The following is an 18,099-nucleotide window of genomic DNA, read 5'->3' on the forward strand; positions in this document are numbered from 1 at the left end:
ATGCAACTTACAAGGCCTGGAAAGTGTCATATCCAGCGATCTGGGACATGAAGTTTAACTTCAACGGCTGTGAGTCATACATCAAAATGGCAACTGTAACATTTTGGATGATTTAAAGATCTGCTTTATTGGCTCCAATTATCACGCTATAGCTAGGAAAGCTTTGTGATTACGTAATCGACCTGCCACGGTCGAAAATCGACCCGCAGGCTCTACAATTAGCCTGCATCGCTCTCTCCATTGGGCTCTAATTGTGTAAACATTAACAAAGCAGACCTTTAATTTGTGAAACAAGGCCTTGATATGTGTCGTCCCTCAACGTTTACGGTACGTTTTCTCAAGTTGTTGACATTCTAGTCCCAAAATGTTGACTTTCTTCTGTTCATGTTGTTGTGTTGAACACTGTCAGCAGGGAGCTGCCGCTTACCTGCTTACGGTAAGCGTGATGACCAGTGCTGAATTTTCTGAGTGAGGGAAAGTGGCGAATTAATGGGAATAGTTTGGATGTACAAGAACGCACCTGTATTAAATACAAATAACGGACAAATTTTCGGCGTTGGGCCATGTCATTCCCACCCCACTCTTCATCGGTGAACCAAAATTGACAAACATTATTTAAGCTTCGAAAATATGTTTTGGTTCCAATGTCTATATTAAGCCACCGTAGTCTTTGTGAGCATTAAACAATCAATTACAACCGTTATCCAAGCCGTTACACCCTTCTATGGTCTAGATTTTAGAGCCATATATGGATCGCGACGGTCATGTATGGCTCTGCATGGAGCTATTTATACCTCCATGGGCTCTGAGACCGTCTATGGTTAGCCACAGTGGAAATACGGCTGTGGTTACTCAAATCTCTATTTACTCGATCACAGTATGTTTACGCAAAGTGGGTATATATATCGTTGGCCTCAATGCATGCTTGCATGGGACACCCATTATTGAATATCTACACTGGGCTCTAGAAATCATCGAATTTAAGATGACCTGGAGGGATCACTCCACAGTACGAAAAAGTACCAACCATGGAGGATCATGTGACGTGCTCCCAGGCGCTATTTACATACTATTTAACCCTATGTCACTTCGAAGAGATAAGCCTCCAGAACGACAACAGAACGCTACTTTAAGACTTACAAATAATCTGTTTTTTTTTTGCCGTACAATGCAAAGCGCCCTCACTTTTTCAACGGCGATACACTGTGTCAGCGTTCTTCCTAGTTAAACTTCTATGGTCAAGTCCTTCAATTTCTATGGTCAATTCTTACTAACTAAAGTTAGTACTTAGTAGCCTAGGCTAGGTTACACTAGTGTTTAGGTCAAGAGGTTTCACCGGGAGATTCATCCCATATTCCCTTTACGAATGTCTCATCGTTAATTTCCAAATCTCAGTTCTTACTTGAAAATTTTTAAATCGTTAATTGTAAAGATGAAGTAAAGCAGATTAAAGGCTACGTGGATTTGTGCAAAATCGGTGAGTTTTACTTTTTCTATGAAAATGTTCGTACTCTGACCCAGGCTATAGTCTATGTCCTTCCAAGTTTAAGTTTAAGTTAACACTAGTTTGAATAGTGCAATGCCCAATTGAAAGAAATATTCTTGCAAATGTTCAATGCAAGGGTATATTTGCAAAGAAGTGCTAGAATTTAAAGTTTATTTGACAAACCAAAAGTTCCTTACAGAAGAGAACTTTACATACTTTTACTGCACCGCGATATCATGCTTGCGCTAGGCCTATCCAATCTTTCCTCCCACTGCACTGTGCACTAATTAAAGCTAGTGCATGGGAAGTGCAGGCAATTTATAGACTTTAGAAAATCTGTAAACGCTTTTTATTAATTGAGGCTACTAATTGTTCAGTACATTAGCAACATATACCACTCGGTCATTCTTTTATCATCACATACAGTGACAGCACCAGCCAATATGCAATCTGGGGGGGGTTGGCGGCGGGGGAGGGGGCACTAGGGGACATGGCATAATTGTTTTGGGGAGGGGGAGCAAAAAACATACCACTGATATAGGGGAGGTGTCTAAGGGGAGGGGTTTCCTCTCCCCGTTGTGGATTTTTCTACAAGCAAAGTGACTTAATAAGGCTCAAAATGGTGCTATTTTTTGACAACTTTTCACATTAATGCATTGTATTGGAAGCTGATTTTATTTGAATACAAGCGATTAACCTAGTTCGATATAGTTTGGATAAGTAGCAGATCTGATTGGGGGGGAGCAATTGTGGGGGGGGCAGGGGAAATCTGAGTCAATCAATTATATGGATTTAGGAAAGAATGTTTTTGTAGAGCTGTTTTCCAAGACCCAGTGGCATCTCTTCAATAGACACATGTATGTAAGAACTGAAGTAGAAATGAATGAAAAGCTACTGTAGCTTGTCTGTCATTGAACCAGGCCCTGTATATCTAGTCAAAAGAGCTCAACTCCAAGCATACATTCATACTCTCACTTTTCAAAGTTAAGACGACTGTGCTGTCTTTGTTTACATGACTGCAGGGTGCTGACAGTAGAACTTACTAGTCCGTGTGATGTACTATCAGTCTAGAAGATCACCAGTGCTAGGGGTAAATGGCACTGTTGCATGTAGCCAACCACTTGCTGCTCAAATAGGAATTGGTAAGTTTGATCAAAACTGTACCCCTTTCATTTGTGGTATTAAATTCTTGTGTAATTTTTTTTTTTTCTTTTCTCAAAGACATCCAACTTTCCAATTTGTTTTATCTGTACAACTAAACTAAACCTTGCATGTACAGTACTTGTAACATTGAATGCAGGGAGTTGAATTTTACGTCTTCTTTGTTCCATATATGGCACTTAATTGGACGTTGATGAAATTTGTATGATTCAAGTATGAAAGTAATGAAACATATGTAGCCACTGATAGTGAGTGACACTTGGGTATGTGACATCAGAGGGGACGGCCGGTACACAAAATGTTCACATATTTGAATTGCCATCTCAGTTAAGTGAAAGACATCAGTTGGAGACTATTCTTTTAACTGTTTTCCATTTATGTCCTAGATATTCTGAAGCAAGGAGGTAATGCAGCTGATGCTGCTGTTGCCATAGCAGCAGTGCTGAATGTTACTGAACCTATGTCGACTGGTCTCGGTGGTGACTGCTTTTGTTTGTTTTACGATTCTGAAACAAAACAAGTGAAAAGTATCAATGGCAGGTGTGTATCAGAAATTGTGTTACTATTCTGATTTTATAAATACCCCACTCCCCCCCCCCTCCCCATCCTCCTTTCCGTTGCTTGTTTCCCCAATCCTTCCAAATCACTTGAGTTAAAGATCAGGCAAGGTGATGCTGACACATCCCCCTACTTCATTGGTTGGTTATTTATTGCAGAGAGAGATGAATGTACCTGCAAGCCTGTTATGTGAGTTAGAGAAGCACTATACAAATTCCTGTCAGACAGACTGCAGCTGTTCAACAGAAACCTGCTTTGTTCTGTCATTTTACAATTTAATCCTTCATAGGACACCTCATAGTTACCTACATATTGTTTCCCTTCATTGGTTTTGTGTGTCAATACTTGCTGAAATACAAACTTAAAGGCATTGAAGATTCGTCCCAAACCGCGTGCGGCCATCTGAAAAAGTTAACTGTCTGTTGCTTGCAAGTGACGTTTTGTTTGTGTCACTACAAAATGCAGACAGTAATGCAACGTGATGCCTTGTTATGATAAGCTGGAAATAAGATGTCCATCGCTGTATGGTTTGTACACTGTGCTGTGGGAATTGACCACAGCTGTATGTACTGACTGTCCACTAGTGTCTAATTACCGACGGTAGCAAGCTGTACTTACTGGGATCGATGGGGTGTCTAACACTTCTGTTACACCTCATTCGGAACAAGGTCAGATTACCGGCATTAGACGTTTCTTTTTGCGCAAGTCTTCACACCCTTTAAGCTCAGTTTATTGTTTGAACATTTTTAAAATGTATATTATTTCAGGTTTTGTATTGAAAGAGCTCTGTAAAACATGTGCGAATATGAGTCGTTTATTTTTTTTATTCAAAGTTTGTACTTTGCTTAGTTTAAATCCTACTTTATTTATACTCATTGAAGTCAACCTTGAAAACTAGCTCAATGTCAGTTCATACAGTATCATGCACATGACTTTCTTTATTTTACCAGTGGTCGATCCCCAGGGGCGTTGAGTCTTGACGAGTTCCACAAGGCAGGTTTTAGTAGAGACAAACCGCCGCCAAAGGTTCACCCTCTCAACATCACGGTCCCAGGAGCAGCTGCTGCCTGGGTGGACACCCATCAACTATTTGGATCTGGCAAGGTATGTATCCACACTGACCATAAAGACTAGTATGCTTCACTGCATGATCCTCAAAGACACATTTGTTATTGAAAATTTAAAGGCAGACTTTAGAGGCAGAATTTTAGTTGTGATATATTATAGTTCAGGAAGGAAGGGGAAACAAGTGCATGCTTGTAGTGCTTCTACAGTAATTACAGTTTTTGAGATATTCAGGGTCTTTAAAATATGCTTACTCTCTGGAGTGCTCCTTTAAAGGCATTGAAGACTCGCCCCAAACCGCATGCGGCCATCTGAAAAAGTTAACCTTCCGTTGCTTGCAAGTGATGTTTTGTTTGTGTCGCTACAAACCACAGACAGTACAGTAATGAAACGTGATACCTTGTTATATTAGCTGGACCTGAGATGTCCATCGCTGTATTGATTGAACACTGTGCTGTGGGTATTGACTGCAGCTGTATGTAATTACTGTACACTAGTGTCTAATTACCGATGGTAGCAAGCTGTGTGTGTATTTTCTGGGATCGATGGTGGTGTCTTACACTTAGAACTGTTACACCTCATTCGAAGCTAGGTCAGATTACCGGCATTAGACGTTTCTTTTTGTGCGAGTCTTCACACCCTTTAAAGCTGTCTTATAGATGATAATGTCTCCTCGGTGCAGGTCTGAATGCTAATGTTAGTCCATTGTTTTATAACTTTTTAAGAATAAAACTGAAGCATGTTCTGATACCGTGACATACACAACTGAGCACCCTTGGCTAACATACAGCACCATTTGTCCTTTAGAAATTAGTAATGCTTTGGAAATATGTTGTTTGAGGCCATAAAAGTCTTATGTTTTCCTATTGAGTTTTGTACGGCATCTGTGGAACTGATCTAATGGTTTGTGTGTTAGGCTCAGTAGTCCAGTCACTTTAATTGATGATCCTCAGGTGTGTAAAATGATCATTCCTCAAAAAACTTAGAAGTAGTACAGAAATACAACATTGATAGATCCATATCAAACTTAATTTTGAGCATAAAGTCATCCTTTAAGTTTTAGTCTGATTTGTGCTAATTTTAGGCAAATCTACTAGGCGTAGACGTTTTCACCAGATGAAAGCTAGTCAGTTAGTAATGAACAATTCCATATATTAATTTTGCCATTTTTTTTTTCATCTCACAATTATACTATAGTATAAAAATAACTATGTATAAAAATGGAAAATGGATCTTTTTCAGAATTTTGAAATTTGCCTATCTATCATTACTCGTAAAAGTCAAAAGAGTGGTTTCGGAAACTTATTAATCGATACTGTATGGGGAAATTTGTTAAATTCATCGCAAAAGGCTGTTTTTTTTTTTAATGCAAAGATCCCTTTTACTCAGTTTATAGATGATGGTAAAAAAAAAAACTGTCCAACTCAACTCCTTTTCATTCTTTGTGATTTATACTCTGTTACAAATATCTCCTGAGTCCTATGTAGAATTGTTGAGCCAGCTAAGTTAACGTCAGAGGGTAAGTTCACATATTCCCTGTAAATAATTGTCTAACACAGGGGTTCCCTAACTGGGGTGCGTGAGTCCATCACGGGGTTGGTGAGACGTTTCTGAAAGTCAAAACTAGGGTACTTTTTGTTGAACTAAACTCTGACATATCATATAATTTAGTAATGTACAAAAGTCGTACCTATCTACAAACTCTTTTCGCGTTCCATACGCATATGTTGCCATAGTAGTACCGTACCGTGCATGTGATAAATAACTGGATTATGAAACAGACACAGGCCGCATGACTTTGGTGAAGGGTGTACGCATGACAGTACATCGTGAAGATAAAGAGTTGGTCTGATCTTGAAGTTTCCAAATAAATATTTGTTCATCTCTTATTTTTTTCATTACAATATTACACTATGAACTTGATCTTTTACAAAGCACTGTTATGAGTTTAATAGTATAAAAATGACTCAGATCGTGTCTTGAAAAGTTGGGGGTTTGTAGACAACTCTGACATCCACAGGGGGTTCGTGTGGGTATAAAGTTAGGGAAACCCTGATCTAACAGATGACACAGAGCAATCCTATTTGTCGGATGTTCCCAGCATCTATGAGTTCTTACTCTTGCTGTATGATATAGTACAAGGTTGTAGAACTCATGATATTTCAACTGTATCTCACCTTTGTATTTAATACACTGCATCTCAGGATGGCCAAATATCGTCGTTCCTTTCAATCCCTGTTTATGACATTTTTGTTGAGATGATATCTATAACTTTGAATGCATTATATAGATTTGGTGTTCTTGAAGTCAATAATTGTCAAGTGAGCAGCATAGAGCCTTGTCAATGAACTGTTAATTAAACTGAAGTGAATGATGTATGTTCATATGCTATAAATATAATACTAATACTATATGTTTAAATAAATTAAACAAGCTTAGGGAAAACTAACTGCCTGTGGAAAAATTATCAACAAATTGGAAGGGAAAAATATGGCTGGCACAGGGATTGAAATCCTATTCTAGCCCAATTTTTCATTGATTTTCATCTCTCCAAATTTGACCCATGTTCTGTCAGAAAAAGGCTGTCACAGTAAAAGTTGTGGAGGTATCGAAAACCCAATACAGGAATATTTTTATTAAACTAGCTTTGGTAAACTATACTTCTGGTTATAACTGACTATGTCAAGTATATTCTTTGTAACCTTGTTGATAGAAATGTTACTAGGTAATGTGTATAATGTGTTGTAATAGTGAGGCATGTGTCTACTATATTGCTTGAATGAAGACAATCAGTCAATTCATGTATTATTGGGAATTAAGGGAGATTATTTCTTATTCTCTAAAGATCAATTTCAGATTCTAATTAATTGTAATTATAGTTGCCTATTGCTTCTTCAAAACAAAACTTTAAATGAAACTAGATAAAAACAAGGGGGGAGGGGGAGGGGCAGGAATTATAGCCAAATATATGTCAAATGAAATATAAGGGATGCAGATGCTACTTCAATAAAATCTATTAATTCTAGCGACTAGTTTATTGGTGATCATGTGAATTTAAATCTATTCCACAGAAACAAATATCTTACATCACAGAACTTTTGGGTTGCCTTTATAAAAAAACAAATCCAAGTACTGTTGATCTCTTTTGCTTTTTTAGCTGACTTTCAGTGAAATTCTCCAACCAGCAATCCAGTTAGCAACGAATGGCTTCCCTGTATCTCCTTTAACAGCAACGCAATGGAAGGATAATTTACACCAACTAATCAGAGAGGAGAATCCTAACAGAGGGGAGATGCTCATAAACGGGGAATCACCCAGAGCCGGTGAAATCATGAAGATGCCTAATCTAGCAAGTACATTTCAGGTACTGCCCAGCTATATACTAAATATATTCTATCTGGCAACATACTTGTTCTGGAGGCCGAGAATGACATCAGAAAATATAGACAGGAAAATGTTTTTTTGCTCTCTGTATTAAGCTTTTATTGATTAATTCCTTCCTCTCTAAAGGTCTCTTTTATACTACTGCTAGTCACACCCTAAAATCTCAAAGATTGCCTACTTCCACTGTACTTACTTCCCCAGTTAATCTCATTAACATTCCAACCTCTAACCCATATGGCTGGACGAATCCCTCATCTCACTTGACCCCCACGACCCCACCTGCCAGGGCTTCAGTACATGCTTGGAGCCCTACTCCAGCTAATACCCTCAAGGTAAGCCCCCAAGTGGAATATATCTATACACCAATTCCTACACACAAAACTGGTTCACTTTTAAAGGCTAAAACTGTATACTGTATCAGAGTCTATTGCCCGGAGGCCTGCAAAAGGGGTAACACAAAATGATTGGAAGATTATACTTTACTTTATATATTTGTAAGATTTTAAATAACTCCACCTGTCCAATACTCCAATATTAACGGTCATCATATAGATTTTGATAGAATACATGTATACTCGCAGCGTCAATTCCAGAGATACATGTCCATCAAGTTTATATCTGACCACTTATTTGGCGAGGCAAAAAAAAATTGTTTACAAACTCCTTAACTACCGCAAGCCTCGGTAAATATGTCAAAGTTAGATAGCCTGAGACTGGAGGACTGAAATTCCAGCTGGGCGACACATTGGACATGGTTCTTCGAAGGCATTGAATTTTTAGGTGACCACCCAGGTACATTTTGCCTCAGAAGGGAACAATTTTGGATGCAACTTTTTTATTCTCACCAATCTAACACAGTCTCAGCATTCAAGAGAAGGGAACAGTGTATTCCCCCTCCCCCTGCCGCTTCCTTATTTCACCCCCCACCCCCCACCCCTTCTTCATCTTCTCCTTTCTTAATCACACATCATGTTAATCCACACTCACACATAACTTCTTCCTATACCTCCCTTTGTTTCTCACTCCCAATTAACATCATTTACAAGCTAACTCTCTTTGTAACATCCCTCTGCGTAGTTTGTCAATATTCAGCCCTTTTCTTCCCCTGTTGCACTTTCATCTTCCCCGCTTCCTTTCATCTCTAATAACCCTTTGCTTTGTCTATATCTTCACCTATTCATTGGTCTAATTAAGTTGTCTCTCCATCTATCTTCTTTTCTTTCTTTTTATCATTTTGGTTTTGCGTCTGAAGGTGTTCCCTGCTAGGATTCAATCGTTAGGCTGTCTTACTTATATGATAGTAACAAGTAAAAAAAGGAAGAAAATTCATAGTATATACATGCATGATACAGGTAGCAGTATAGCTTTACTGTGTGAACCTCATAGGCAAGCATGTATGGAAGCTTGAAATATGTATGTAGGGGGAAGGGAGTCACTTATGGCCACTGGACCAAACAGTTACCATTCAGCTGTAGTCAGTGGCGGAGCTAGGGGTATTGATTAGGGGGGTCGAGAATAGTCTGTAGGGGCGCTATCGACCCTATCTAAGCGGAGCGCCACCACAGGTTGGCCCGTAGTGTACAGAAATATTTTGAGTAAAGATACTCCCTAGATCGCCGGAAATGACCCTTTCCGGGCCTGGCTAATTTGCAGATAAACGAAGAATAAATTGGTGTCAGAAAATTACACCAACAAAATGTGACAAATGTCAATAGGTAGATGAGAGCGCAATAAAAAAGTCAATAATCGCGAATAAGTAAAAAAGTGGTAAAAAGCTGAAAAGGGTGCCAGCAGTCCATTTGAGTCAGTCAGTCAGAGCATCCGCCCCCCCCCCCTGAATGTTATGGACGCTCCGCCACTGGCTGTAGTAGTATTATTATTATGATATGATTGTACCACTGCTATGTGCAGCTAACCATACCAATATTGTTTCCATCATAATGGAAACTTTACCATGGAGTAAGAAGTGCTTTTACCATGAACAATGATCCATATGTTTGAAAATTATGACATTGATCTCACATCGCAGCAAGTTTGCCAACAAAGTCCTCTGTCATACAGTTGACCATTGCTCTTCAAAAAAACTTAAAAATGTCAATTTGCAAAATATACTCTTTCAGGAACTTGCAACAAAAGGCAAAGCTGGTTTCTACGAGGGGAGGATAGCAGAGGCGATCGTGGAGAGCGTCAGAGCTGGTGGAGGGGTCATGACCCTTGATGACCTCAAAAGACACAATAGTACCATGGAAGACCCTATCTGCACATGCTTTCGGGGTATCAAAGTTTGGGAGTGTCCACCCAACGGTCAAGGGATTACTACTCTGCTGACCTTGAACATTCTAGAAGAACTGGACCTTGACGGTAGGTATTCAGGGTGGTTCAGAATATTTAGATATTATAATGATATTATAATTAATATAATGATATTACAATAAATATAAATGATATTATAATAAATAATATGATATTATAATAAATATAACAATATTATAATAAATATTTTGATATTCAAGTTCACTTGAAAACGAGACACAGGCTTTTACTGGCGCAGTGTAAAGTGTAAACTATCATGAAATTAGGAATGAATCCAGTTTAAGTTAACTGATTTTTCAAACTAGGTGTTGTGATGTTTAGTGGTTAGTCAGAACTGGCAACAATGGATGATTTACACTGACATTAGCCTTACATACTTTAAAGTAGTGTTTCCCAAATGAATTTTAATTCATATTTAAACCTGGCTAGTATATACTCAATAGTGAAAAAAGGTAGTGAAAGTAATAACTGGTTAGTATATAAAGTCAACAATATGGATTGCAAGCATGTCTCATTAGTACCTGCAAGAGAAAACATGGGAAAGTAGAAATTCCGGTGTGAAAACAAAGGAAATTCCAAGGAGAAAGGGAAAATTGAGTGACGGTAAAATTCATTGAGCACACATTTATTCTCGTGAGCATTAAAAGCCGTTTCTCCTTACTCCTCGGTAGTACTTGTAAGTAAAAAAAGTAGTCGGCATTGAGAAGCTTATCAGAAGTAAAGCAAGCAAATCAAGGGTTTTTCTTGCAAGATAAATCTTCTGAGCAAATGAAGAAAAGTTGCTTCTTTCAACGCAAAATCAAAGGTTCATTTTATTCATTCTCAGAATTGCATGGTTCTCCCTATATTAGTGCACAGACTCAACTGTGAATACTGGTGTTGTATTTGGTAATAAGTATTCCGTTAACCAGCATATATCTATTGCTATACATATATATATATCTGCATATATATCACAAAATATTAACAACATTGGTCTTGCGACTCATAGTTTTACGCTCGTGGCTTTCACGGCGATCATCAGGCAAGGAGTGATCTATCCAGCATCCTACTTCATTTTCACCTTTTCATCAGTTCATTTCACATTCTTGCTGTAGAGGGGTGGTTGGGGTGGGTTGAACCATGTTATTTTTCTGCTGCGAATTATATTTTTGTCTGTGTCGCTCTGTTGTATTATCCTTGTTTTGAGTAAACCTGATGGTTTCTGTGTAGCCGTTACTTTTTCGTATGCGGGTGCCACCTTGCTGAAAACGTCTTGGTTTGATGACAGCATAGAAATTCTCTTTCCTATTGCGGATGGAATATGCTTGATTATGGCCGGTGGGTGGTTAGACTGTACATTTCGGTACATTAGTTCATCGTTGGGTTTTCTGTAGGGTTGGTGTTTGCTGGTTGGTAGGTTTAGGATGACGTCAAGGAAGTTGGCTGATTCTAGATTTGTTTGTACTGTGATGCTGAGGCCGAGAGATTGAAAGTTCTCGATATATATATATATATATATATATATATATATATATATATATATATGTACACAGCCTCATTGCTTCAAATGCTACCACCTTTATCCACTCGGCCAAAGCACTGTTATATGAATCAATCAGACACTGAAGACAATTGATCGCCCTCATTCTGGTAAACTAACTGGTATATTAATTGGGACTTATTACGATAAACAACATCTTCAAATGCAGAATTTACAGATGTGTTAATTACTTCTTACATTTTTGCTTTCAATTAAAGAAGTTATATTTCGTTTACAGATTGTTCATTTTCTCTTTAGGTTTAGGACCAGCTTCCCCAGAGTATATCCATCTCGTTGCTGAAGCTCTGAAGCTGAGTTTCTCCGATTCTCTTCAGTTCTGTGCCGATCCTGCCGTTGTCCACGTTCCTACGGAAGGTCTCTTATCGAAGGAATATGCAAGAAAAAGAAGCACACTGATTAACCACAAACAGTGAGTATTTTAAGCCAAAATATTTGTCAATCTTTTTAACATTTTCATATTAAAATTTGTAAAAGATCATAACATCTTTTCCATCCGTTTTACTTTAATGAATCCGTAACCGTCAAACCTGCATTTGACAAACAATTGGAATAAAACTATTACAAGAAAAGTGTGGGACACAAATTTCTATTTCACTAAACCGATGTATTATGCCCCTGTCACACTTCTGCGGTTTGGGCAGCAGAAGCGCTACGGTTCTCTTCTGCGACTTTCCGTAGTACATCCGTAACAAACCCATAGCATAACCGTAACAGTCCGTGGTGGACCGTTGCGCTTCCGTAGCCTCGTTTCTTCCGCAGCCCGAATTTTGAAATGTTCAAAAATTAAATTTCTTCCACCGCTTGCCGCTGGCAACCGTTGCACAATCGTAGCTTGCCTTATCACAACCGTGGCGACCGTAGCACAACGGTACTGTAGCATTTCTGCCATTGACCGTAGCCAGGAATGCACTACGGGGAGGCTACGGATATGCTACGGTCGTACCACGGTGTCCACGGTATCACTGCCGATGTGCTAGGGATATACTACGGATATGCTACGAATATACCATGGATATGCTACGGATATGCTACGACAGTGTCTTGGTACCTGCGGTTATACTATGGGTATGCTGCGACTGTGTTTCTGATATATTTCGGATATGCTACGGTTGTACCACGGTATCTACGGTTACGCTACGGTCTAACACACTACACACATGTTTTTGTATGCTACCACGTTGCCAACATAACATCGCCTGTATTAAATAGCTAGTCAATCGCCATTCCACACTCAACACGCGGAGACTCGACGCACTACACTGCTCTGAGTTCTGCTAGAAGCTTCTCATAATGCTCATATATCACCCTTTGTTGTAACCAGTTCCTTACCCAAATGGTTCTTTTCTTTCTTGGGTATTTCGTTTTCTTCAAAACTTGTAACTGAAAGTAGGCTGCCGATTGCTGTGCATCCAGTGAACTGTGAAGATAACATGGCTTGGTCAAAGTGACAAAAAGTTTTATCCTAATGAGTTCCTTATGCAGATTTAATTTTTTCTCTGTAATTCGGGATATTTTCCTGAACAAAGTACTAGACATTTCTATACATATATATATATATACTTTCTGCCTACTTGGGACTGGCACTGGAAGATATGAAAAAAATATTCGGCCATTCCACTACATGTTGAATTTCACTATGAAATTTCACTATGATGAAAGTAAGCTTGCTTCCAGTTACAACATTGAAACCTTGACTATTGTCATCTTTCTTCATTATTGTTTTACTATTTAAAGTAAACAAAGGACTCTTTGATTGGTTATTGGAAATATAAAGAATGTTAAATACATAGTTGTAATAAAATTAAGAAGAAATTTTGGTAAGTGTTTGAATGCTCGGAAGGGGATCGGGAATTAGGAGACCATTTTCTATGTGCCTTCATTGCACTGATAGTTGTTTTGTTATTAGCATAAACTCCTTCCATCGTCTGTGGACTTCTTGAATAGAGGCGATCGATCAAACTACATCTAAGTCCGTACATGCCAATAGGAGGAAGTCTCGAAATCCATTCTTCACAAAGACTGAAGAGACTTAAACCTTGTTTATGAGAGGTCCCTGCATAAGGTGTTGAGTTATACTGAGATAGCTGAAATCATGTTTTACTTGGAAATGATTGCAGTAGAATGTATCGACCATCCATCGGTTATTTCTGGAATATAACCATGACAATGTCGTTATGTTACAGAGCGTCTAAGGTGAGCCACGGGAGTCCCGGCCATGGAGGAGATACAGTTTACTTCTGTGCTGTGGATTGTCATGGTAACGCATGCTCCTTCACAAACAGTACCTATGATGCATTTGGGTCGGGCCTTGTACCAAAGAACTGTGGATTTACTTTACAGGTAGGTTTGTTGATGTTAGAACTTACCACTATTATGAGATGGGTTAAATAGCAGATACAATGCATAATATTGATTTACCTGGAAATTTGTGAATCAATTTCTCGTGAATCACTTTTGCAGCCACGGAAGTTTTGTGTGATTTTCTAAAGATCTTCACTTTGCCTCCGTCGGAATACATCAGGTTCTTTAACTTTTATATTTAAATATGCACACTTGCTCTTTGTAGTCATTATAAGCAGTCTGATCACTGGTTTTCTCCCTTGAAATATCTTTTAGGAGTAAATTGACCAATGGGTAAAGTCTGACAAGTGATCTCTGATAAATGGAAGAAAATAATGGAAATGTTGAAGCAATGAAATTAAAACACGTAAAGAAGAATTGCAACTCTAAAATGGGTTGCAACCCCCAGGCATAAAGAACAGAGAACACATAACTGAAAAGAAAGTAGCCCTATTAGCTGTAGGACATGAGGAATTCCAGACCTGACCCCTATCAGAGGAATGGAAATGTCTTCATGTTATGAGAGTTAACATACTGGTGATCATCAATAGTTCATCATCCTTCCTCCAAAATGCACAAGTTTCCAGTACCTATTTTAGGTTATAGCCCCTAGAAAAACATCCAACTACCTATTGTTAAAGATACCTCCTCTGCTTCCAGAATAGAGGGACTCTCTTTCAGTTACAAGAGGACCACCCTAACTGTCCTTCCGGCTCTAAAAGGTCGTTCCACACTATCATCCCGTCCATGTTAACTCGAGATGAAGATGATGTTCTGTTAGCAGCCTATGGTATCATGGGTGGCTTCATGCAACCTCAAGGTCAAGTGCAGGTAAGAACAATAATAAATAATATCAATAAATAAATAAAATAAAATGAACCTATGATAGTGTACTGTATAAATTTCATATCAAACTCAACAGCAGCTATGTAGGTATGGGTTTGTAGGTTTTGTTGGCATGGATGCTCGGGATTAACATGTTCCAGAAACAAATCATTTTCTCTGATTTTCTCATGAATGGGGAACCGTCCATTTGCAGATAAGCCACTAGAGGTAAAAGTATGAATGATTTGTTTATATGTTACAAGATATACCGATGGTTTCATCCTTAAATTGCAAACATCGTATCTTCATACTATTCGATCCACCCTACGTATATTGTACAGAGCTACAACTCATTGGTAGGTGATTTCTGAAGTTATATCACTGTTTGCAAGTTAAACATACTCCAAAGTGTTTTGTTGCACAGTTATTTATATGTGGTCTTTGCTCAGCAAATTTTATGAATATTTTTTTAATTTTTTTTTATACAGTTGGTGATGAATATGTGCCATTTTGGACAGGAGCCTCAAACAGCTCTTGATCAACCTCGCTTCAGAGTAGGGGTTTCACTGGAAGGTCTCGACGGTACTCTGTACCTGGAGGAAGGGTTTCCTCCAGAAACGATTGAATGCTTGTCAGGGATGGGGCATGTCGTTAAGAGTAACATCACTGGTACAGAGAGGCAAGAGTTTGGGAGAGGACAAATAATTACCAGAGGCGACTGGTGGGCTCAGCCTGGAGGTTTACGGTCATCCAATCCTAAGGTACTATGGGCAGGCTCAGACCCTAGAGCGGATGGCATGGCAATCGCATTCTAGGTATTACTAGAGGCGACTGGTGGGCTCAGCCTGGCTAGGTATTCCTGCTGCTCAGGCAATGTCTTTCGTGAATGATGTTTCACTAAGGTGTGAATTCTTGACGGTGCTTATAGGTCTATTAATATCATGATTTAGTCAGTTTATACAATTAAGTGATAATTGGTGCTGTCGTGTTTATGTAAACATCCAAACTTAATCAACTGGTAACAGCACTTACATTCAGGTATTTAACACGACTGTGAACATCGTATGAGCTATGATTCATATGAAATCAGTTATTGGTTATTGATTACATCTTTTATGATCATCTATTGTGATAATCTATAGATACATGCCTAGATAAACAAGTTAATAGCTACAGGTTGACTTCTACATGAGACTTGAATCACATGTATTTACATTGATTAAAAGCTTACACTATTCTGACATTTCTTTGTTTTTTTTGCTTGTGGAGTTTATTTGGGTTTTTTTTAATTCTACTCAAAAGTCACCTCAATAATGACCTCAGACTTGTGTAATTTGTTCGCATACTTGTGTGTGGTATATTGATAAGCAATGACACCACACATAGTTTTAAGTTGCATAACTGCTTGCTTTAAGTTCTATGTAGTGGACATGTAGTCATTTTTAACATATTTTTTTTACATTTTTGTAACATTTTTTTTTTAAACAATATTACTTTTACAATTCAGCTTCAGTTGCTTTACATTAAGCCTAGTATGTCACTATGACTAAAGATGTTTACATTCCAAACGTATTATAAACAAAGCATGCAAATTATTTATCTATACTGTAAACAATATCTTAAAAGAGACTTTGTCCTTTCCAAAGAACAATATGCTAGAACCGATCAAAGAAATTATTCATGCATCATAAAATCTATACCTACCAAGAGACGGTTGTATAGATGGTCGTATGTTATTTATTCGACCAAAGTAACAATTTCTATTATATCAACATCAGAAATAACTGTACAAATATAATCAGGCTTCCAAAAAATCTTTCTGTTTTTTTTCTAAATTTCTTAAAGCTCATTATCATCTAAACCACTATAAATTAATTGTTATTTACTGTATTTACACATTTCAAAGTGCCAAATAATTTGATCTCTTAAAGAAATGGCAGTGGTTGATATCAGCAGTTACATATTTATGGAATTATGTGTAATTAAGATCTTTAGGATGCCGGAGCATCGGCTTCCATACCAAGCATTCAAGAATAACTTCAGCAAGCCAAGACCTCCAGGACAACCACCTTCAAGATGGAAGGACCTAATCCAGAAAGACCTAGGTATGACAACCCAAGCTGCTGAAAGCTGCGCAGCAGATAGACCAGATTGGAGGAGGATTACTCGCCAGAGGGCAAAGGGACACAGCGTCCTACGCACCTAAGTCAGTCAGTCAAGTCAAGATCAAATTACAGTTTTGAGATCCCATATTTTTTAATCTTCAGTACTATATTATAAGTCAAATCATATTCTGAAAGGTCATTACATCTTAAACAAGACTGATGTGCAATCAATTATGTGCAACAGTTTCTAAGAAAATCTTTGTATTCTAAGTTTCTTAATAACAATTGTGTGTACATAATGCTAAACATTATGTTTAACAGTATGTATAACATTATGTACACATATTTCTATTTGCCAAATATTTGCCCAATTACATTGCTGATATAAACACTAACATATATGGAATAATATGTAATTTTAATATCTTATAAGTCAAATGATATTTTGAAAGATTATTACATGTTAAACATGTCCATACATATTTATTTTATGATAAGCAATCAATATTTGCAACAGTACAAGCCCAAAATTTTCCAGTATTTTGTCTTTATTAATCACAAGCATGCCATATTAAGCATCTGATAAAAAAAAAAGAATGGTCTTATTTAACTTATTTATTAAAAATTAATTCATAAATAGATACCTTTATAGCAACTTTATTCCAGCTTTCGTAATGATAGAAGTCAATGGTGATATTTCATTAATACTGATTGCCAGCAATGTGGTTCTTTGGTTTGAAATCATTCTAAAATATCATATGTGGATGCAATAAACACAATAAAACTAGTTGTCACAGTACTTGTCACATGACTCTCCTTCCATGATATATGTTAATACCAATTGAGTATCAAGTATCCTTCCATGATGTACATATCAATACCAATTGAGTATCAAGTATCCTTCCATGATGTACATGTTCATACCAATCGAGTATCAAGTATCCTTCCATGATGTACATGTTCATACCAATCGAGTATCAAGTATCCTTCCATGATGAACATGTTCATACCAATCGAGTATCAAGTATCCTTCCATGATGTATGTTCATACCAATCGAGTATCAAGTATCCTTCCATGATGTATGTTAATACGAATCGAGTGGTCAAGTATCCTTCCATGATGTATGTTAATACCAATCGAGTATCAAGTATCCTTACATGATGTATGTTAATACCAATCGAGTATCAAGTATCCTTCCATGATGTATGTTAATACCAATCGAGTATCAAGTATCCTTCCATGATGTATGTTAATACCAATCGAGTATCAAGTATCCTTCCATGATGTATGTTAATACCAATCGAGTATCAAGAATCTT

The 18,099-nt window shown here is 37.8% G+C and overlaps 1 protein-coding gene across 3 annotated transcripts; it reads left to right on the forward strand.

The window, feature by feature from the left end:
• The first annotated feature begins 937 nt into the window (after positions 1-937).
• On the forward strand, positions 938-17,579 carry LOC139959759 (glutathione hydrolase-like YwrD proenzyme). Of its 3 annotated transcripts, XM_071957600.1 has the most exons (11): positions 1,292-1,477; positions 2,509-2,628; positions 3,034-3,187; positions 4,156-4,309; positions 7,428-7,634; positions 9,775-10,015; positions 11,748-11,919; positions 13,694-13,850; positions 14,511-14,681; positions 15,164-15,490; positions 15,529-17,579. In XM_071957600.1, the coding sequence occupies exons 2-10, from the start codon at positions 2,541-2,543 to the stop codon at positions 15,488-15,490; spliced, it is 1,671 nt and encodes a 556-aa protein (XP_071813701.1). In that variant the 5' UTR covers positions 1,292-1,477; positions 2,509-2,540; the 3' UTR covers positions 15,529-17,579. The 3 variants fall into 3 exon arrangements, with proteins under 3 accessions (XP_071813700.1, XP_071813701.1, XP_071813699.1); XM_071957599.1 differs by lacking the exon at positions 1,292-1,477 and adding an exon at positions 938-1,237 and having other exon boundaries at positions 15,164-17,579; XM_071957598.1 differs by having other exon boundaries at positions 15,164-17,579.
• The last annotated feature ends 520 nt before the right edge of the window (positions 17,580-18,099 follow it).

The sequence above is a fragment of the Apostichopus japonicus genome, chromosome 19, assembly GCF_037975245.1.
Source record: "Apostichopus japonicus isolate 1M-3 chromosome 19, ASM3797524v1, whole genome shotgun sequence".
NCBI lineage: Eukaryota > Metazoa > Echinodermata > Holothuroidea > Aspidochirotida > Stichopodidae > Apostichopus > Apostichopus japonicus.